We start from the raw sequence: 22,153 nt of genomic DNA, 5'->3' as shown, positions 1-22,153 counted from the left end.
TCCATGATATTCTGTTATCAGAAAATTACTGGTTCATTTGGTTAGCTTGTAAGGTACCCGACTACATTCTGCCAGTTAAATTGCTGTTGAGGAATTTGTTTCGGTCTATTATCAGGCTATTCAGCATCTTGTTGAGACTTTTTCTTAGGTTCCGGTTGGCTACTGACAAAACCAACCTAACATTTATGGGTATTCTAAGAGGTGAAAAACACGTAACCAATGCATGCAAGTTCTGGATAAGATTTGTTGGCGGGTTTTGAATGTTAAAGGGAATTGCTTGGAAATGCATGGTAAGAAGGGAAATTCTTTCTTTGCCTCTGGTTTAGCTCTGGATTTCTGTACATCTGCAAATTGTCTTTCATACTTTGATGATCGAAGAATTCTCCCTAATATAACCCCAGAAACATGTATAAAATAGAATGGGGTCGACACACAAAGTGGAGTGCATTGTTTTATCAATCTAAGCATGATGAGCGACAGATTGAAAACAATCTATCCTTCTTTTTTTTTTTTTTTTTTGTTTGGGTAAATTGAAAACAAAATCTGTCTGGTTCAAATTGCAGCCCTCATTTCTTTTCATGATTCGGGTAACTAGATTAGAAATTAGAAAGGAAAAAAAGAATATGTATATATATATATATATATCCAAATAATTATTTCATCATGCTTACTTTATTCAGTGCAAAAAGCAGAGTTTCTTACCATCAGTCATAGACAACATTCGTGGCAACATAAATTTCACATAATTAGTTGCTCCTATTTTTCAACATGAAGCTTAACCCAACTCCTCAAAAGTCTTATATCATAATCATCTCATTTTGCTCTGTCAACCTATATGGCAAGCTCATCTTCCAAGTCAAAGGGGAACCATATCTCATTCACCCTGTCATCAAACTCAAATGGAGAATTGTACTGTGCAACAGTGTAAACCGTGGCCGAACTGTCACCGCGGCTCTTTTCAATGGCAGCGGACCAAACTGTTCCGGCAAGGCTGGCTTCCAAAGCGGCAGCTTCCTCTCCAACATTGGTATCGGTTACAAAGCCACTGAACTGTCTCACTGCCACATATGTAGGTTTCCATGTTTGAGCATGGAGGCCTTCAGCAGGAGCTGGGTCAGCTTGGTTCTTCTTTGGAACATAGAAGCTGACAACAAATGATGATTCACAAAAGGGTCCATCACTTGGTAAGACTTCAGTGATCACTGGTGCTGTCATCTCTATCTTTTCTTCATACTTGTTCTTCCCTTGAATGTAGTCAAATAGCCTGTAATAGGAAAAAGATTAAACTTTGAGCCCTTTTTTTTTTTTAACCATTATTTTGTAAATGGGTATTAAAAATAATCTTCTCTAGGATCTACAGAGATTGTCCAAATCAATAAATGTCAATGTTGTTAAGAATTTGGCTTTCCACATCCACATGACCCAGCTGGACAGTACTCAATTCTTGCAAAGCTGGATTTTTCATATGCAAGTTCCACAAAAACGGGGGATGAATTCTGCATTCTATTTTTCATGATAATAATTTGCTTGTATCTAATAGAAACACTAATAGATTGCAGTTATATTGGCTTCAACAATATAAATATGGCGTGAGATTCAAAAAAAGAAAAAAACCGACAAAATAATAATGATAGAAAAAAATCCCCTTTGATTTATTTGTACCAATAACTTAGAGCTACTAATTTATTGGAGGTACAGTGAGGTCTGTTATTTTAAACCCATCACAAACTCCCAAATTAAATTCTAGTCAAATGATTGAAAAATGGAGTAACCCAAAAAAAGTTGGGAAAAAAAAAAAAAAAAAAAAAAACCAACTTACTTCAGGAAACCAGTCCTGGTGGCTTGAACAAGAGAGATATCTTGAATTGGAGAAGTGGAAATCCAGACAGTGGAATTGTAACGACGGATTTCAAAGCCATTGCCAACATGAATGGTTTGGAAGGTGGGGCACTCTATGCGATTGCATGTTGGTGGAAAAACTGCATAGCTCATCTGGGGGGTGTCTGGCCACAGACCCATGTTCAGGTTTGACAGAAGACTCAACAGGAATGAAAGCTTGAAGATGTCAGAAGCAGCCATGTTGATTGTTTGGTTGGGGTGGTGATGATGATGAAACAATTTTTGGTACAAAGCTGTTTTGTTGGTGAGGGTCTGAGGGGTTTATTCAGTGTTGTTGGAGTGAGAGAGCATCAATCTCTATTATCCACCACACGTTCAATACCATGCATGTGGATATCTTTCGATGACATATTGAAGAAAAAAAATTTTTAAGTACAGCCACGCGTATTAAACTCCCCCATGTAAAATAAAAATACTGTTAATATACAATATTACTACTATATTTATATATAAAAATATAAGAATTTAAAAAAAAAAAAACTACATATATTTATAGCAAAAAATATATATAATTTTTTTTTTTCCCTATGATTTACCATATGACTAGTTTTCAGTGTTATAATGAATGAATTTGTCAGAGTATCTGGGCATGGAGTGGCACTAGTGTGATTGTTGCCACATTTAGATCAAAAACTTTTTTTTTTTTTTTTACTTTTATTTTTTTTATGTAATTGATATACCATAATCCACATATACTTTAACAATCAAATAATACACTCGTCGCATATGATGTACCTTTTTCAAATTAAGGACAATTTTTAAGTCCTTTCTAGAGGTCTATATATATATATATATGTATATATTTTATTTATTCAGGAATATACTGTTTTATTTATTTACTTGATGAATCAGGAATGTCCTATATAAATAATACAACTTAAGTTCTCTCAAAAAAAAAAAAATAATAATAATAATAATAAAAAAATACACAACTTGATACGGATCATAATTCATATGACAAAATCTTTATTACGTTTTTCTTGGATTCTGTATGAATTTGTTACTTCAGAAAAAAATTAAAAAAAAAAAATCGTAATTCGATGTAAATAACAAAGCTGTTATCATTGTTACAAAAAAAAAGTAATAATAATAAAAAAAAAAAAAAAACAAAGTCGTACGTTGTAATCTGTCATACTGTTTGTAACAAATATTAAAAAATAGCTTTTTAACAAAAATAATAATAATAAAAACAAAAATAGTATAATAATCAAGCTCTTGGGACTCAAGGAGACTTGCTTACATGGTGGAGGCGTTGGTCTCCGAACATTTACAAAGACAAAGTGACAGTTGGTGAAGTAGTTGATTGTTCTCCCTAAGAATGGAAAAACATTTTGAGGGGGTCATTTTAAGAATATGGTAAGAGGGATCAATGTCTTTGACTGAGCTATCATTTTGAAGTCTTGAAAAGTTTTAAACAGTGATTTTTTTTTTTCCCTTCTTAAATGAATTTTTCAAATAAATGTTCAGTCTTTTTCACTCATAAGATATTGCTCTCTGCATTTTCATCTTGGGCTGGTCGTTTGCTAAGTTTCAGCAAAAATAGTGTCACAAAGAGATCTTTTCACCTTTTGGGCATCTCTGGAAAGCAGAAAAATAGTGGGTTTTGCTTTCAAGATTGTGTCTCACTTTTGCAGCATCTGGTTGATATTAGAGATCCAAGATATGGGAAGTCGGTTCATTCTCTATGCATCAAAACTGGATTTTATACTGATGTTTTCGTCCAGAACAATATCATGAGGTTTTATGCTAACCATGGTGATTTGGTTAATGCCCATCTTTTGTTTGAAGAAATTCCTGAGCCGAACTTGGTTTCGTGTACTAGTCTGATCTCTTCTTATGTGCATGATGGTCAATATGACAATGGTTTGCGCATGTTTTCCCTTATGTGTCGATCAGGGTTTCGGCCAAACGAGTTTGGTTTCTCCGTGGCACTTAAGGCTTGTAGAATTATGCAGGAATTTGTATTTGGTATGGTTATTCATGGACAAATATTGAAATGCGGGTTTGAGTCATGTAGCTTTTGTAGTTCTTCAATTCTCGGAATATACGTGGAATGGGGGGATGTTGAGCATGCCCATAAGTTCTTTCATGGGATTCCACTTGGGGAAAGATCTGAAGCATCATGGAATACACTGATAGACAGTTATGTCCAAATGTCTGATCCGAATGAAGCTTTAAACTTGTTTAGGGAGATGATGCATTCTGGTGTTTCACCAAATGGTTTTACTTATGGCATTATTATTAAACTATGTGCTAACGAGTTGAATCCTGAGCTTGGAAGGTCAATCCATGCCCAAACCGTAAAGGTTGGCTTTGAAGGTGATGTTATAGTGGGTGGAGCTCTTGTTGACGTTTATGCAAAACTAGGACTTCTAGATGATGCCTGTCAAATGTTCTGGAATCTAGAAGAGAAGGATAATATGGTCTGGTGTGCCTTACTGGCTGGGTTTCATCATGTTGGAGACACTGCAAAAGGATTGAATTATTATTTCATGTTTCTTTCAGAAGGTAATAAACCAGATCCATTTACCTTTGCCAATTTATTTAGTTTGTGTTCAAATTTAGACGCTTGGGGTACTGGTATCCAAATGCATTGCAGTCTTTTAAAATATGGGTTCATAATAGACTCGTTTTTGGGGAGTTCTCTTATCAACATGTATGGTAATCTTGGGATGGTTTTTGATGCTTATAATTGTTTCCTTGAGATTGGATATAAGAATGAAATATGCTACAGTGCAATAATTAATATTTTAGTTCTAAACTCAAATGATGAAACAGCCTTAGCACTGTTTTCAGAGATGATGCAAGTAGGTCATATGCCAAGCCAATCTACAGTCAGCTACATTCTTCGAGCTTTAGCAAATCATCGTATGTTAAAACAAGGAAGAGCACTTCATGCTTATATCTTTACAAGCGTTAGTGATTCTGATTGTAAAATGTGTACAGGAAACGCTCTCATTGAGATGTATGCTAAATGTGGGGCTGTAGATAATGCAAAAATGGTTTTTAAAGCAATGACAGTGCCAAATGAGTTCTCATGGACAACCATTATGTCTGGTTTCTGTCAACTGGGACAATTTGAGGAAGTTTTAAGGCTGTTTCGTGATATGCTCAGTTCACTATCTGCAAAGCCCAGCCAATTCACAGTGCTTATTGCTGTTCAGGCTTGTATGAAACTAGAACCGTTGGATGGAGGAAAGCAAGTCCATAGTTATGTCATAAAAGTAGGATTTGATTCTCATCCCTTTGTGGAAAGTTCATTGGTTTCCATGTACTCTGCATTTAAAAATGAAATTCAAAATGCTTTTCTGGTGTTCTCGTTCATGAAAGAGCGAGATCTTGTCTCATGGTGCGCCATGATAACTGCATGCGTGCAAAATGGATACTATGAGGAAGCTCTTAAGCATTTCTCTGAATTCCGAATTGCACCCAATTTTTCAGTAGATGAATCCATCTTGTCTAGCTGCCTTTCAGCTTGTGCTGGCTTGGCGGCAATAGAGATGGGCAAGTGGTTCCATGCCTGTGTCATCAAGACTGGGTTTGAGTCTCATCTGCATGTTGCTTCCTCCATTATAGACATGTACAGTAAATGTGGAAGCATCAAAGAAGCATGCCAGTTATTTAACAAAACGGAAGATCAGAATTTGGTGACTTGGACAGCTATGTTATCAGGGTATGCTCATAATGGGCTTGGGAGGGAGTCTGTTGAGCTTTTTAGCAGGATGAAAGAAGCTGGGCTGAAGCCAGATAGTATTACTTTTGTTGGGGTTTTAACCGCATGTAGTCATGCTGGACTTGTTGAAGAAGGCTGGCAATTTTTTAATTCTATGACAAGTGATTATGGCTTGGAAGTAAATATAAATCATTATGCTTGCATGGTTGATCTACTTGGTAGAGCTCAACAGGTGGAAGCAGCCAAGGCTCTGATAGAAAAAGCACCATTTCACTTAAAATCAAAACATCTCCTGTGGAAGACACTGTTAGGCGCCTGCAACAGACATGGGAATATTGAAATAGGAAACCGAATTGCACAAATGCTGGTTGAATTAAAAACAAATGAACCATCAACCTATGTTTTACTGTCGAACATTTATGCATCAGCCTCAATGTGGGATAACTCTGTAGAAGTGAGAAGCAAAATGAAAGCAGAGAATGTTTATAAGCAACCTGGCAGTAGTTGGATTCAGGTGGCTGGTTAAAAGATCATGGAGAGCATCACGCTAATGTTTATTTGTCAAAAGCTATCAGGAAATACCCTATGGTCTCTCATTTCATCATACAGCTTAAAATTAGTGCCATTGAAGGTTTGTAACATTATGGTCTAAGAAGCAAGAACAATTTTGTTGAACAGTGACAATGCATTTCCACCCTCAATTGAAGCTAAAATGAACATGAAGGGACATGGGGTGGAGTCATTAAACACAAAACTACTATCTGAAATCCTTAGGGGTAAGTTTTTAGATATTAACCTTAACATCTTTGTTTCATTTGTAGTTGTGTTTCATATGCTGTGGATTTCCTGTTGCTTTTCCGTTTCTCTCATTGGCTTTTTACTATTGCTTTTCTGTTAGGACGAAGCAGTGCATCTTGGCACTCTACAATCTCGCTTACTTATGGGGGTGGATTGCTATTTTATATGCTGTTGATCTCCTCGATGTTTGTTAATTTTTTTGACCTTACCACTTTCTTCAAGAGCATTTACGATGTAGTTTTGTGCTGACAGCTATTCAATTGGTCTGAAGAGACCTGAATTTGTGACAAAAAGTTTGCCAAGATGAAGATTGTAAGGTCCATACAGTGCTGGTAGAAATAATAACTCCAGATGCAGCCTTCAATTATACTTGGTTTGTTGACCTCAGCTTTGTTACTGAAAGCATTTCTTCAAAACCACAGAATGACATAGACGCCTGAGGAGGTACAAACTTTCTGAAATGGTCTCAAAGATGATTGCAAGTGAAGCAAGGTGGTGGAGGTGGTGGTGAATGGTGACTACCTACAAATGCAAGCTGAATTAATCATCAAATTTGATGGTCATGGAGTCACTCAAAACCAAGTTGATATCTGGATTTCTTGGATCAACTAACAAAATATACGAAGGGGGCAGAGCTTGGTTGCTTCAAATGTGAAGTGTGGCAAAGGAATGCAAAACCCAAACATCAACAGTTTTTGTTTGGGTTTTGACACTAGGCTCTGATGATCTTACTCAGAAATGAATGGTTGAAATAACACTCTGGTTGGCCCTTTGCATGGGGTTGATGATTGCTAAAGAGTGCCTGAACAGTGCACTGCACCATTCTACAAATGGAGATTGGTATGCCAAAGTGGGGATGAGCTGGGAATAAAACATGGTTTGGTTTTGTCCTCTTCAAATCTTGGTAGTACAGGTTACTTGGTGACATGTGAACATGTTTTGGCTGGCTTTCCGATCCTATTACCGAAATTCTTCCCATCCGACAATTTGGGTCTAGCCAAATTCTCTTTGGAATATGTCCTACTTTTTATTTTTACTTGTATTCATCCTGAGCGATGTACCATGTATAATCATAATAGATTATGTTAAATATAATCTATAATAATTAATTATATTTGAAAATTAATTTGAAAGTTTTATTCTAATAAATATATTTGGATTTTTTTTTTCAATCTATACTATAAAAATTTGTTAAGAACTATAAATTTGACTTCTATATATAATACTATTCAATTATGAATTTCAGATTTAAAAATTTTCTATATAATTTTTTCCATCTATAGAATTTAAATTTAAATTCAAATACATTTATATAATTTAATTTAAATTCAAATATATTTAAATAATATTTTCTATCTATAGAATTCAAATTCACTTCAATTTTTTTTTGATTCCTTGTAAATAATTAATTTATATATATTAAATACTCATAATGTAATTTAATTATTATTATTAGTTATCCTATAAATATAATTTAATCTTATAAGGTAAATTATTTATGGAATTCAATTAAAAAATATTTACATATTTAATTTTTTTCATCTATAAATTCAAATTCAAATTCAAATGTATTTATATGATTTAATTCAAATTCAAATATATTTATATAATATTTTTCATCTATGGAATTAAAATTTAAATTCAAATATATTTTTTGACTCTTTGTAAATAGTTAATTTTCCTATGTTAAATCTTTATAATTAATTTGATTAGATAAAAAATTCGATTTAAATGAAATAATAGCATCCTCTATATCTCTTCCATATATATTTTAATTTTAAAGACCTTTCCTTTTATATATATTTTAAAATATTTTTGATAAAATAATTATTTTCATTAAATTTTATAACTCATTGTTTCTATTTACATTTACTTATACCATATATAGAATATTTTATCTTGTAAATATTAATCAAATCCTAAATAAATATGTAATATGAGCTTAATAAAAATCATACTTTAACATATTCTTGAAAGATCTTCAATCTTGTTTTATATTAAATATTAGATATTAGATAATTTAATATTAAATATTAAATATTAAAATTATAGATAATTATTAATTTTTCAATTTAAATTTAAATTTAATAATTATCATTCTAGATCGAATTTATCCATTTTTTACATTTAAAAATATAATAATATAATTATAACAAATAATTAAATAGTAGAATAATTATTTAATAATATTATAATTTTTGTTAATCAAATAAAATCAACACGAGATAACAATTAAGATTCGAAATTGAATAAGAAATCAAAATTCAACTCAGTCATAATCACAAATTAAATTAATGGTCATTGATAGTCTTGTATAATTTTCATTACATTACAAGTTTTCAGTCATACTTTTATATATGAAATCCATCTTTTATATAAAATTAATTTTATATTGCTCCATATTAATTAAATCTTGTTATATGTGTACATAAAAGTACATTTTGAACACTTTATGAAAAATATTGAAAAAAATATATTAATCATTTTAAATTTTTGATAAAGAAATCAATTTCATTAGTAATTACTTTATATTAATATTATTATTTTATAATAAAATTTCATTTATTGCATATCCATATATAAATATGTATTAGTGTATAGAGTTTTTATTTGAAATATCTTTAATAATAAAAATATCTTTTATTATATACATGTTTTTTTATCTAACCTTTAAAAAACTCAAAAAGTAACCAGATAAGGAGAGAAAAAAGTTTCTCTTGCTAGGTTTTATCCCATCACCAAGAATAAAATCTTCACTCATATATTATGGAAATTTTCAAAAATTAAGATTAAATTTTTTATTCCAAGTTTTACGAAAATTGTATAATTTTTATTTTTTCAAATGTTATTTATATAAATTATTTGTGAAAATATTATTTATATAAATTATACTAAAATTGTTGTATATGTTATTACAAAGATTTATAGCCAAATCTTGACAATGTCTATACATTATAAAATTTTTCAAAAACTTTTATTTATATATTTTAATTATTTATAATGCTTTTGAAAAGAAATAAAATGAATATAAAAAAATATATAATAATAATTTTAAAATCATAAAATTATTAACATAATTTTATTTTTAAATTTTAAATTTTTTAATATTTTTAGAAGAAACATAACGAACTTGATAATAATACGTGATAAAATTTTTTACGGACTCCTTTATTTTTATATATCATATAGATTTTTATTTTTTGTCACGAGAAAAAAGTACAGAAGTTTGATATTGTAAATATACGTCTGCATGTATTTACATACATGAGATTTCTTGAACTTCGCTCTAAAAATGTAAAGTCGATTTGTCATGATAAACCTAATGAAAAAAAAAAAAAAAAAAAATTGTTCGTATTTTTTTAATTAATAATAATCAAATTTAAATGTAAAAAAAAAAAGAGGAAGCGTCTACTGAAAGCCTGTATACGACATCGTATCTGAATCGCCGGCACACCCAATCGATTCACAGTCTCGCATCAATCCACACAACTAAAGGTTTCTCGGCAACCAAACAGAGCATTGCTTTCAATTTTTTAGTTTGATTATTGTAATATTCATGCTATAATTTGTCTGATTGATTTTCTGTGCTTCTTAAATCCTTTTTTTTTTTCCTAGTGTGATTTTTTTTTTTTTTTTTTTTTTTCTAGTTGTTTGAACCAATCCATGACAATCATTCCTTGTTCTGATTCCCAAAGCAGAAAATAGCAATTTTTTATATATGGATTTTTTATGGCTGTGCGAGTCCATTTTTGTTTGTTTTCCATTCTGTTGAACTGGGTGCATTTAATTTGAAATAGAGAAGGACCATGAAGAAGAAAAGTTTAGCAGATCCTTCTGACTGCCCAGCTCATTTTGCTGCTGCAGGTGGTCATGGATTTGATGCTCACCTTACTCATCTGAGTCTCCCTATTTTTTTTGTGTTTGTTATTTATTTATTTATTTTTTTTAATTTTTAATTTTTAATTTTAATTTTTTAGTTTTTTGGGTTTGGGGTTCCATATTCTCCAATTTCTTTCTTCAAAGTTTCAATCTATCTGTTAAAAGACTAAAGCTTTTAATGATGCACAAATAATTGCTATGTATGGCAGAGTTCAAGATGATGATTGACAATGTGGTTTTTGAGATTTAGTATTGTCAAAATGCATGTGAAGTCATAGAATTGATTGAAAAGTGGGAATTTTATTTGTCATGTAAACAAAAATCTAGTGAATATTAGTAGTCTTTTTTCTATTGAGTAAAAGTCAGGCGACTACCGAGGATAGATCTTGGAAGCTGTTGGGAAGTTGTGGGTTTTGGTTTGGCATCTTTCTAGCTTTAGGAAAAAGAGCCTTAAGGAGGGATAGTTGGGAAAGTGAGAGAAGAAAAAAATTGAGACAAGGCTGTATAAGATTGCAGTGACCGGTATATTTTAGTTAGTTGCTTATGTGAATCAGAGGAACAATATCAACTTCAGAATGGGAACTCTTGCTAGCTAGAAATATGATTTGGGTATCTTTTAGAAAATATTTCTGATTTGGGTTGTATTTGAGGTTTGTTGACGTATTATTAGAACATATCTGCAAATAGGTCTTTGTTATCCTAGCCAGAAACCATTTTTGGGCAAAAGTCAACATGGTTGTGTTTTGCTTGCTTTTGACATTGTCTTTTGAGCGGGTATTTTCTGCTATGAACGTTGTGAAGAATTGATTACCCAAATACATAGATAATCAAATGATGAATGTTTCACTTTTATATATATTGAGAATGATATTCTTGTATGATAACGGATATGAAGTTGGTGTGCATGTGCCAAAATTTTAAAACAAGAAAATTTGTTAACAGAAATTGATGCATTAACCAGAAAAAAAAAGAAAAAAATTTAATCTATTTAGTTTAGCTCCCATACTATTGTTATCTAAAAGTACCCTTCTGAAGTAAATTCCCAGATCTGCTGCTGTTTATGGTCTTTGCATTTTTCATATAGAAATCATGCTTGTCTGATTCTACTGCCGTTTGAAATGGGTCGGCAATTGGGAAAGACTGGTAAAGGTGTTATGTAACTTCCAAAGACAGGTAATTGGATCTAGTAGCTTATTGTGCTGTTGAAAAGTTCAAAGTCAAAAAGTATGGTATTGCTGTTCTTCTGCACTTGTTAGAAACTTCAGGAATATCTCTAGTAAAGAGAAAGTAAAGGCAGCTTTAATTAGGTTTCTCACACCACACCATTAACAAATAAAAGTTTCTTGAAGCTTAGTTTCTCAGAAGTTGTTGCTCCTTTTAGCTAATTGCTTTGCAACCTTTTCTCTAAACTTTCTCCACCAAGTTTCTCTCTTTTTTTATTTTTATTTTTTATATTATTGATTATTATTATTTTGGAATATATTTTTTATGTCATCATAATGCCATTGACGTGGTATAATACTATTGGTTAAGATTTTTGGAGATTATCTGTCTATCCAATCACATGCTGCCACGAGATGGACAACAGTGTAGTATTAGTTTTACCAAGACTCCACCGAGCTTCCTTTCATTTGCCATACACTCGGTTTCTTCATAAATAGAAATAGCGTATTTTCATTGTTTTTGGAGCTAGTGATCACTTTTCAAGTCGTAATGACTGGCCCAAATATACTTGACAAAATTGAACACCTTTAGTGTTATAAGTAATACTGTAGTAGTGAATAACCCGTGTGTTTTAGGTTTGAGATATGATGATAAAATACGTTTTTGGCAGTTAATAAAACAAAATAAAGATATTCTCAATTTTTTTAAAATTAAAAATAAATAGGTTTAATTATTTAGAGCGATTGGATTATATATTATTCAACCGAATTATCCATAATTTATATAAATAATATGTAATCCAACATATTTAAATAATTGAATCTATTCATTCTCAACTTAAACTAGATTATTATCCCCATTTGAATTAGATTGTATAATATATATATATATATATATTGAATTTAAGGCGACAACCAAACATTCACCATTCAATTATCATATTTTTATATAACTAGCCAAACTTAGTGGGTGTATTCAATTTAGAATTTGAAGTATTTTAAAAGTTTTTAAAAGTTTATAAGTATTTGATTTAGGTTTTAAAGGAGTCTATAAGTCTAATAATATTCAATTCAGATTTTGATGGATTTTATAAAAGTTTATTAAAATCTAAGTGTATTCAATTATAACTTTGTAGAATTCTTTTAAAATCTGGTGGTATTCAAAAAATTATTTATTTTAATAGATATAAAAAATGATGGATTTTAATGGATTTGAAAGGATTTTAACAGTGAAATTATGAAAGAAACTGTTAATATGAAATCCAGCTTTAAATCCAGAAATTTCGTTGGATTCTTATAACATTTTTATGAAGTCTGTAGAATTCCATAACAATCTATCAAGTCTTTTAAAGTTTATAATTCATTTTAAATTTATCAAATTTTAAATTAAATACATCCCTAGATACCAAGAGTTTGTGTGGCTCCATAAAAAAACTAGACGACAATGTCTATAATAGTAAAATTACATATATATATATATATACAGTAATTTTATCTACCACAATTCTATAATAGTAAAATTATATATATATATATACAGTAATTTCATCTTCCACGAAATTACTTGTATGCTGTATTGGATATGTGTTAGTGTATCCAAACTAGAATACGCATCTTGGTGCACATAATCTTCTGAGCTCCATCATACGGGAGAAAAAAAATTACATACCTATATATATACAGACTTCCATTTTCAATGTGAAACTGCTCCAGATTTTCTTTGTATTTTGACGGTCTAGCTACAACACGTAATCATTAATAAAATCTAGAATAGATAGCCCTCAGACCCCTTTTTCTCCTCTCAATTGCTCATTCAAGTCTACATCTCATCTCTTATATAATTGACACTTAATAGCATGATTGAATAGATAGCCCTCAGTCCGCTTTTCCACCTCTCAATTGCTCATTCAAGTCTACATCTTATCTCTTATATAATTGACACTTAAAAGAATGATTAACCTAAAAAAACAAAAATGGTAATAATAATAATAATAATAATTTTTTAATTAGGAATTTTTTGCCTTTGATAAGTAATGAATGATTATATGACAAATGCTAAAGAATTATCTATTTCTTTAAAGGTATACATTTGAGTTTAAATTCAAATATTAATTATCATTTTATCTAATAATTAAGTTTTTTAGTAAATATTGCCATAATCATATCGGAAAATTTAGCACAAGATTATATACATAATTTTGCTATAACATACATGTACACCCATATTATTATAGGTGTGAGCATCAAATTACATGTAATACTATGTATATATATTACATGTAATCATCCATGAATTACATATAATTTTGCATACATGTTACAATAAGGCGAGCATGTATATATACTATAATATTTATAGTGTATTATTTGCTTTTTATTCAAGCCATCTCCATTGATTTTGTTTTTTTTTTAAAAAAAAAATAATCTCCTTTAAAAGCTTAATTCAATAGAAGGTAAATTTATATTTTTTTCTTTTACACTTCTTTCTATATATAGATTCAGTCTCTTTTAGATTTATTTTTAGATGCTTATATGTGTTTTTATTTTTTGTAAAATTATTGAATTTTGAATCTAAAATTTTTTGGATACTGAATTTTAATATTTAATTAAATCATTAAACCTTCCTTAAACTTAAGCTAATAAGAGGTATAAAAAAGCATTTCAAATTGATGGGTTGAATGGTACCTCCAAGTAAGTTAAATGGTAGAGAGGAAACTTCGGGTGATCTACTGTGATCTTGCAAATACAATTATTTCAACTCACATGTTTCCTTCGTAATGGATATAGGTAATATAGTGGTCATAGCCTTGGGTTCCGGCGTGGTGGCTGTCATAATTTTGTGTGCAATTTGCCAAAGTGGGAGCAACAACCAAAAGCACCAAACTACGCTTCCCGTGGCCATGCCGACTGTCCGCACTAGAGCTCAATCCATTAGTACCACCCGAAGTAAAGGTGGTGGCATGGTTATCTTGGGAGGTGCGGCTCTCGCTACCACAGCTGTCCTCGCCGGCGCTGGAGGTTGCGGAGGTGATGGAGATGGCGGAGGCGGTGGAGGTTACGGTGGCGATGGAGGTGGCGGAGGCGGTGGAGGTTGCGGTGGCGGTGGATGTGGTGGTGGTGGAGGTTAACTAAATTTATGTCTTTTTTTTTTTTTAAAAAAAATTATTTTTATTGTAATAATGAATAGTAAAAGGAATATTGTCAATACAAAGACGGTTTTAGAAGATTTATAATATGGCATATATATTAATTAGCAACTATTAATTTTAATTTAGAGATTCTTACCAATCCAACCTTTTGTAATTTGCATATTAGAGTACTAGCTTAGCTAGTTGTTGTTATTTTATTTATTTGTTTTTTGTTAATTAAATTACTATAAAATATGTTTTCTTCCTGTTTAAAAAACTTTAAATAATTGTTACTTTAAATTTTAATTTTGTTGGTATGGCGGTCGACTACGCAATATAGTTGTAATATATAGTTTTACTGATTAAACATACCATATGGGCACTGCATAAATGAACTTTTCAATGACAAGATAAGTAGATATATAGCTAGAACTTCCACATACATGCAAGGTTCTCGGCCATGTATTAAGGGGGAAAAAAAAAAAAAGTTTTTCTTGGCAGCAATAGAGATGGGCAAGTGGTTCCATGCCTGTGTCATCAAGACTGGGTTTGAGTCTCATCCGCATGTTGCTTCCTCCATTCTAGACATGTACAGCAAATGTGGAAGCATCAAAGAGGCTTGCCAGTTATTTAACAAAATGGAAGATCAGAATTTGGTGACTTGGACAGCTATGTTATCAGGGTATGCTCAGAATGGGCTTGGGAGGGAGTCTGTTGAGCTTTTTAGCAGGATGAAAGAAGCTGGTCTGAAGCCAGACAGTATTACATTTGTTGGGGTTTTAACCGCATCTAGTCATGCTGGACTTGTCGAAGAAGGCTGACAATTTTTTAATTCTATGACAAGTGATTGTGGCTTGGAAGTAAATATAAATCATTATGCTGGCATGGTTGATCTACTTGGTAGAGCTCAACAGGTGGAAGCAGCCGAGGCTCTGATAGAAAAAGCACCATTTCACTTAAAATCAAAACATCTCCTGTGGAAGACACTGTAAGGCGCCTGCAACAGACATGGGAATATTGAAATAGGAAACCGAATTGCACAAATGCTGGTTGAATTAAAACCAAATGAACCCTCAACCTATGTTTTACTCTTGAACATTTATGCATCACACTCTATGTGGGATAACTCTAGAAGTGAGAAGCAAAATGAAAGCAGAGAATGTTTAAAAGCAACCTGGCAGTAGTTGGATTCAGGTGGTTGGTTAAAAGATCATGGAGAGCATCACGCTAATGTTTATTTGTCAAAAGCTATCAGGAAAAACATTTCATCATACAGCTTAAAATCAGTGCCATTGAAGGTTTGTAACATTATGGTTTAAGGAGCAAGAACAATTTTGTTGAACAGTGACAATGCATTTCCACACTCAATTGAAGCTAAAATGAACATGAAGGGAAATGGGGTGGAGCCACTAAAGACAAAACTATTATCTGAAATCCTTAGGGGTAAGTTTTTAGATATTAACCTTAACCTCTTTGTTTCATTTTTTTGTTGTGTTTCATATGCTGTGGATCGCTTCTTGCTTTTCTGTTTCTCTCATTGGCTTTTTACTATTGCCTTTCTGTTAGGACGAAGCAATGCATCTTGGCACTCTGCAATCTCGCTTACCTATGGGGGTGGATTGCTATTTTATATGCTGTTGATCTTCTCAATGTTTGTTAATTTTTTCGACCTTACCATTTTCTTACAAGAGCATTCACGATGTAGTTTTGCGCTGACAGCTATTCAGTTGGTCTGAAGAGACCTGAATTTGTGACAAAAAGTTTGCCAAGATGAAGATTGCAAGGTCCAAACAGTGCTGGTAGAAATAATAATCCCAGATGCAGCCTTCAATTATACTTGGTTTGTTGACCTCAGCTTTGTTACTGAAAGCATTTCTTCTAAACCACAGAATGACATTGACGCTTGAGGAGGTACAAACTTTCTGAAATGGCCTCAAAGATGATTGCAAGTGAAGCAAGGTGGTGGAGGTGGTGGTGAATGGTGACTACCTACAAATGCAAGCTGAATTAATCCTCAAATTTGATAGTCATGGAGTCGCTCAAAGCCAAATTGATATCTGGATTTCTTGGATCAACTGACAAAACATACAAATTTCTTGGATTAACTAACAAAATATACAAAGGGGGCAGAGCTTGGTTGCTTCAAATGTGAAGTGTGGCAAAGGAATGCAAAACCCAAACACCAACAGTTTTTGTTTGGGTTTTGACACTAGGTTCTGATGATCATACTCAGAAATGAATGGTTGAAATACCAATCTGGTTGGCCCTTTGCATGTAGTTGATGATTGTTAAGGAGAGCCTGAACAGTGCACTGCACCATTCTACTAATGGAGCTTGGTATGCGGTATGCCAAAGTGGGGAATGAGCAGGGAATAAAACATGGTTTGGTTTTATCCTTTTCAAATCTTGGTTGTACATGTTTGAAATGTGAACATTTTTTGGCTGGCTTTCCAATCCTATTACCAAAATTCTTCCCATCCCACAATTTGGGTAGAGCCAAATTCTTTTTGGAAAAAGTACAAAAGTTTGATATTGTAAATTTACGTCTTCATGTATTTACATATATGAGATTTCTTGAACTTCACACTAAAACTGTCAAGTCGATTTGTCATAATAAACCTAATGAAAAAAATAATTTGTTCGTAGTTTTTTTTAATAATAATAATAATTGATTTTTCGAAAATTAAAAATCCTAGTGTTTACATTTATTTACTTGAGTAACTATTCATAAGCATACCAACTTCTCTCACCAGAGGAAAAAAAAAAAAAAAAAAAAAAAAGTAAAAATGGAAATGGTCAAAAAAGAGAAGCCCCTACTAAAAGCCTGTATACGACATCGTATCTGACGCCCCGGCACACCCAGCAGATTCACAGTCTCGTCAGCAATCCGCACAACTACAGGTTTCTCGGCAACCAAACAGAGCATTGGGTTCAATTTTTCAGTTTGATTATTGTAATATTCATGCTATATTTTGTCTGATTGATTTTCTGTGCTTCTTAAATCCTTTTTTTTTTTTTTTTTCCTAGTGTTTATTTTCTAGTTGTTTGAACCAATCCATGACAATCATTCCTTGTTCTGATTCCCAAAGCAGAAAATAGCAATTTTTTATATATGGATTTTTGATGGCTGTGCGAGTCCATTTTTGTTTGTTTTCCATTCTGTTGAACTGGGTGCATTTAATTTGAAATAGAGGAGGACCATAAAGAAGAAAAGTTTAGCAGATCCTTCTGACTGCCCAGCTCATTTTGCTGTTGCTGGTGGTCATGGATTTGATGCTCACCTTACTCATCTTAGTCTTCCCTTTTTTTATTTTTATTTTTATTTTTATTTTTTATGTTTATGTTTTTGTATTTTGGGTTTGGGGGTCCATATTCTCTAATTTCTTTCTTCGAAGTTCAAATCTTTCTGTTAAAAGTCTAAAGCTTTTAATGATGCACAAATAATAGCTTTGTATGGCAGAGTTCAAGATGATGATTGACAATGTGGTTTTTGAGATTTAGTATTGTCAAAATGCATGTGAAGTCATAGAATTGATTGAAAAGTGGGAATTTTATTTGCAATGTCAACAAAAATCTAGTGAATATTAATAGTCTTTTTTTCTATTGAGTAAAAGTCAGGCAACTACCGAGGATAGATCTTGGAAGCTGTTGGGAAGTTGTTGGTTTTGGTTAATCATCTTTCTTGCTTGAGGAAAAAGAACTTAAGGGGGGATAGTTGGGAAAGTGAGAGAAGAAAAAAAAATTGAGACAAGGCTGTATAAAATTGGAGTGACTGGTTTTAGTGTGTTGCTTATGTGAATCAGGGGAACAATATTAACTTCAGAATGGGAACTGTTGCTACAAATATGCTTTGAACTGTTGCAAGAAATATGATTTGGGTATCATGTAGAAAATATTTCTGATTTGGGTCGTATTGAGGTTTCTTGATGTATAATTAGAACATATCTGCAAAGAGATTTGCTATGAACATTGTGAAGAATTGATTAACCAAATGCATTAATAATCAAATGATCAATGTTTTATATATATTGAGAATGATATTCTTGTATAATAACTGATATGAAGTGGGTGTGCATGTGCCACGATTTCAAAACAAGAAAATTTGTGACAGAAATTGACGTATTAAACAGAAAAAAAGAAAAAAAATTCAATCTATTTAGTTTAGCTCCCATACTAATGTTATCTAAAGGTACCGTTCTGAAGTAAATTCCTAGATCTGCTGCTGTTTATGGTCTTTGCATTTTTCATATAGAAAATCATGCTTGTCTGATTCTACTGCCGTTTGAAAAGGGTCGGCAATTGGGAAAGACTGGTAAAGGTGTTATGTAACTTCCAAAGACAGGTAATTGGATCTAGTAGCTTATTGTGCTGTTGAAAAGTTCAAAGTCAAAAAGTATGGTATTGCTGTTCTTCTGCACTTGCTTAGAAACTTCAGGGATATCTCTAGTAAAGTAAAGGCAGCTCTTAATTAGGTTTCTTGGACCACACCATTAGCAAATAAAAGTTTGTTGAAGTTTAATTTCTCAGAAGTTGTTGCTCCTTTTAGCTAATTGCTTTGCAACCTTTCTCTAAACTTTCCTCCAACAGGTTTCTTTTTTTTTTTTTTTTTTTTTTTTGCCCTTTTATATTATTGATTATTATTATTTTGGAATATATTTTCTATGTCATCATAATGCCATTGACGTGATATACTACTATTGGTTAAGATTTTTGGAGATTATTTACATGCTGCCACGCGATGCACAACAGTGTTAGTATTAGTTTTACCAAGACTCCACTGAGCTTCCTTTCATTTGCCATACACTCGGTTTCTTCATAAATAGAAATAGCGTGTCTTCATTTTTTTGGAGCTACTGATCGCTTTCCAAGTCGTAATGACTCGCCCAAATATACTTGACAAGATTGAACACCTTCCCACTATTATTGTTATAATACTGTAGTAGAGAATAACCTTATGTCCTGGATTTAAAAAGCTGATGATAAAATATGTTTTTTGTAATTTATAAAACAAAGTAAAAATATTCTCAACTTTTTTAAATTAAAAGATAAGTAGACTCAATTATTTAAAACCATTAGATTATATATTATTCAACTGAAATACATATAATTTACATAAATAACATGTAATTTGAAAGATTTAAATAATTAAATTTATTTATCTTCAATTTACAATGGACTATATATTCTCATTTGAGTTAGACTATATTGTATAATATATATATATATATATATACTTATTGAATTTAGGGTGAGAGCCAAACATTAACCATTCAATTATATAACTGACTAAACTTTGGTACCAAAAGTTTGCTTGTCCCCGTAAAAAAATAGGCGACTCTGCCTATAATAGCGAAATTATATGTGTGTATATATATATATATATATAGTAATTTTATCCTCCACGAAAACAATCTCTTGGGCTCCATCATCTGTAGAAAAAAATTACATATATATATATATACTTCCGTTTTCAGTATCAAATTTTTCTTTGTATGTTGGCGGTCCAGCTACCAACACATAACCATTAATAAAAATCTAGAATGGATAGCCTCAGACCGCTTTTCCACAGCTCAATTACTCGTTCAAGTCTACATCTTATCTCTATCTTATCTCTTATATAATTAACACTTGAAAAGAATGATTGACCTTAAAAAAAAATAAAATAAAAAACAAAACACTTAGAATGGATATTATTATCATAATAATGATGATGATGACGACGATGATTATATAACAAGTGCTAATGCATTGCCACATTCCTTTAAAGGTTTACATTTGAATTAAAATTTAAATATTAATTATTATTTTATTTAATGATTAAATTTTTATCCTAAGTATTAGAGTACAATAAAATTGAAGGAATTTAATGCTGAGTATATATATCATGCTTTATATATAATCATCTATGAATTACGTGTAATCTGGCATACATGCTACAATAACGCGGGCATATATATATGTACTATAATATTTAATAGTGTATTGTTTGCTTTTAAAAAATCTCCATTGACCTCATTTTAAAAAAAATGATTTTTTTAAAAGTTTAATTTAATAGAAGATGAATTTTCATTTTTTCTATATATATATATATATATATATATATATCTTTTTTTTTATAAAGGTGTTTATATATGTTTTTAATTTTTTTAATAAAATTATTAAGTGTTAAACCTAGAACTTATTTTATTATTATCCTGATATTAAATTAGGTCACTAAGCTTCCCAAACACTTAAGCTAATAAGAGGTGTTAAAAAAAAAAAAAAAGAAAAAAAAGAAAAAAAATACATTTCAATTGATTGGTGGGTTGAGTCGTACCTCCAAGTAAATTAAATTAAAAATAGTAGAAAGGAAACTTCGGGTGATCTTCTGTGATCTTGCAAATACAATTATTTCAATTCACATGTTTCCTTCGTAAATCTACTGCAAATATCCCAGGGCCTTCAACGCATGCAGTATCTGTTTGGGGTGGGGGGGAGGAGGGAAGGGGGGACTATATATTATATGATACAGGTCCAAACATATATTAAGCAGATTGGAAGATGGATGCAGTTAATATAGTGGTCATAGCCTTCGCTTCCGCCATGGTGGCTCTCATAATTTTGGGTGGAATTTGCAGAAGTGGTAGCAACAACCAAAAGCAGCAAACTACACTTCCCGTGGCCATGCCGACTGTCGGCACCAGACCTCAATCCACCCGAAATAAAGATGGTGGCATGGTTATCTTGGCAGGCGCCGCTCTCGCCACCACAGCTGTCGTCTCCGGCGGTGGAGGTTGTGGAGGTGGTGGAGGTTGCGGTGGCGGTGGAGGTTGCGGTGGCGGTGGATGTGGTGGTGGTTGTGGAGGTTAACTAACTTTAATTCCGCTTTTTTTTTTCTTTTTTAATTATTATTTTAATAATGAGTAGTAAAAGAAATATCGATAATACAAAGACAAGTTTTAGAAGATTTGTAATATGGCATATATATTAATTTAGTAACTATTAATTTTATTTTAGAGATTATTACCAATTCAACTTTTTGTAATTAAATTACTATATATCAAATATGTTTTCTTCCAGTTTACAAAACTTTAAATAATTGTTAATTTAAATTTAAATTTTGTTGGTATGGCAATCGACTACGCAATATAGTTGTAATATATAGTTTTACTGATTAATCATATTATATATGTAGTGTGTAAATGAATTTTTCAAAGACAAGATTAACAGGTATATAGCTAGAACTTCCACATACATGCAAGGTTTCTCGCCCATGGCTTTTTAAGAGAATGCCATATATAGCAAAATTGTGTAGTCCAACTGCTTTGAGTATTTTTTTCCAAAAAATAAAAATAAAAAAATGGTTAGAGTATTTACCAAATTATTGGTTAAATCATTTTTTATTATTTTTCTGTGAATTTCTTTTGAAGAAAACTTTAATTTTCAGTGCTTGTCTTTGGCAATGCACAATAAATTGATTGAAAATTTATAAAATAAAGACACTTCTTAACACAAAAATAAATAAATAAATTTTATTTTTATTACAATTTAAACGACTAAAGTAATTGGAAACCATAAAAATAAAATTAACGAAAAAATATGTAATGAATAAATGGAAACTTAACTTCTTTGTA

At 31.5% G+C, this 22,153-nt stretch overlaps 3 protein-coding genes across 10 annotated transcripts; 2 read left to right on the top strand and 1 right to left on the bottom strand.

Moving 5' to 3' along the window:
- Positions 1-642: 642 nt before the first annotated feature.
- Positions 643-2,222, bottom strand: LOC107432723 (uncharacterized). Its single transcript, XM_025066520.3, has 2 exons — positions 1,820-2,222; positions 643-1,264 (listed from the first exon to the last, which is right to left on the bottom strand). Exons 1-2 carry the CDS (start codon positions 2,077-2,079, stop codon positions 832-834), a joined length of 693 nt encoding a protein of 230 aa, XP_024922288.2. The 5' UTR covers positions 2,080-2,222; the 3' UTR covers positions 643-831.
- Positions 2,223-3,099: 877 nt separating this feature from the next.
- LOC107432737 (pentatricopeptide repeat-containing protein At2g33680) lies at positions 3,100-7,496 on the top strand. 3 transcript variants are annotated; one of them, XM_016043918.4, is made up of 3 exons: positions 3,100-4,407; positions 4,846-6,348; positions 6,471-7,496. In XM_016043918.4, the coding sequence occupies exons 1-2, from the start codon at positions 3,342-3,344 to the stop codon at positions 6,096-6,098; spliced, it is 2,319 nt and encodes a 772-aa protein (XP_015899404.3). In that variant the 5' UTR covers positions 3,100-3,341; the 3' UTR covers positions 6,099-6,348; positions 6,471-7,496. The 3 variants fall into 3 exon arrangements, with proteins under 3 accessions (XP_015899404.3, XP_024922280.2, XP_060669012.1); XM_025066512.3 differs by having other exon boundaries at positions 4,696-6,348; XM_060813029.1 differs by having other exon boundaries at positions 3,100-6,348.
- Positions 7,497-9,677: 2,181 nt separating this feature from the next.
- Positions 9,678-17,188, top strand: LOC107432725 (uncharacterized). Of its 6 annotated transcripts, none has more exons than XR_009634999.1 (4): positions 9,678-9,865; positions 11,334-11,422; positions 14,200-15,983; positions 16,107-17,188. XR_009634999.1 is itself a non-coding variant. In XM_025066521.3 (2 exons), the coding sequence occupies exons 1-2, from the start codon at positions 14,091-14,093 to the stop codon at positions 14,538-14,540; spliced, it is 354 nt and encodes a 117-aa protein (XP_024922289.3). In that variant the 5' UTR covers positions 13,957-14,090; the 3' UTR covers positions 14,541-15,010. The 6 variants fall into 6 exon arrangements, 1 of the variants encoding a protein (XP_024922289.3); XR_009634998.1 differs by lacking the exon at positions 9,678-9,865 and adding an exon at positions 9,980-10,234; XR_007238397.2 differs by lacking the exon at positions 11,334-11,422.
- The last annotated feature ends 4,965 nt before the right edge of the window (positions 17,189-22,153 follow it).

Source organism: Ziziphus jujuba, chromosome 11 (assembly GCF_031755915.1).
Source record: "Ziziphus jujuba cultivar Dongzao chromosome 11, ASM3175591v1".
Taxonomy (NCBI): Eukaryota; Viridiplantae; Streptophyta; class Magnoliopsida; order Rosales; family Rhamnaceae; genus Ziziphus; species Ziziphus jujuba.
The sequence above is the reverse complement of the archived record's forward strand: the minus strand, read 5'-3'. Positions and strand labels throughout refer to the sequence as shown.

Coding starts and splice junctions, on each gene's coding strand:
- LOC107432737 (XM_060813029.1), top strand. CDS start 3,342: ATGAATTTTTCAAATAAATGTTCAGTCTTTTTCACTCATAAGATATTG.
- LOC107432723 (XM_025066520.3), bottom strand. CDS start 2,079: ATGGCTGCTTCTGACATCTTCAAGCTTTCATTCCTGTTGAGTCTTCTG. Junction 1,265..1,819: donor ACCAGGACTGGTTTCCTGAA/GTAAGTTGGTTT, acceptor TTCCTATTACAG/GCTATTTGACTACATTCAAG.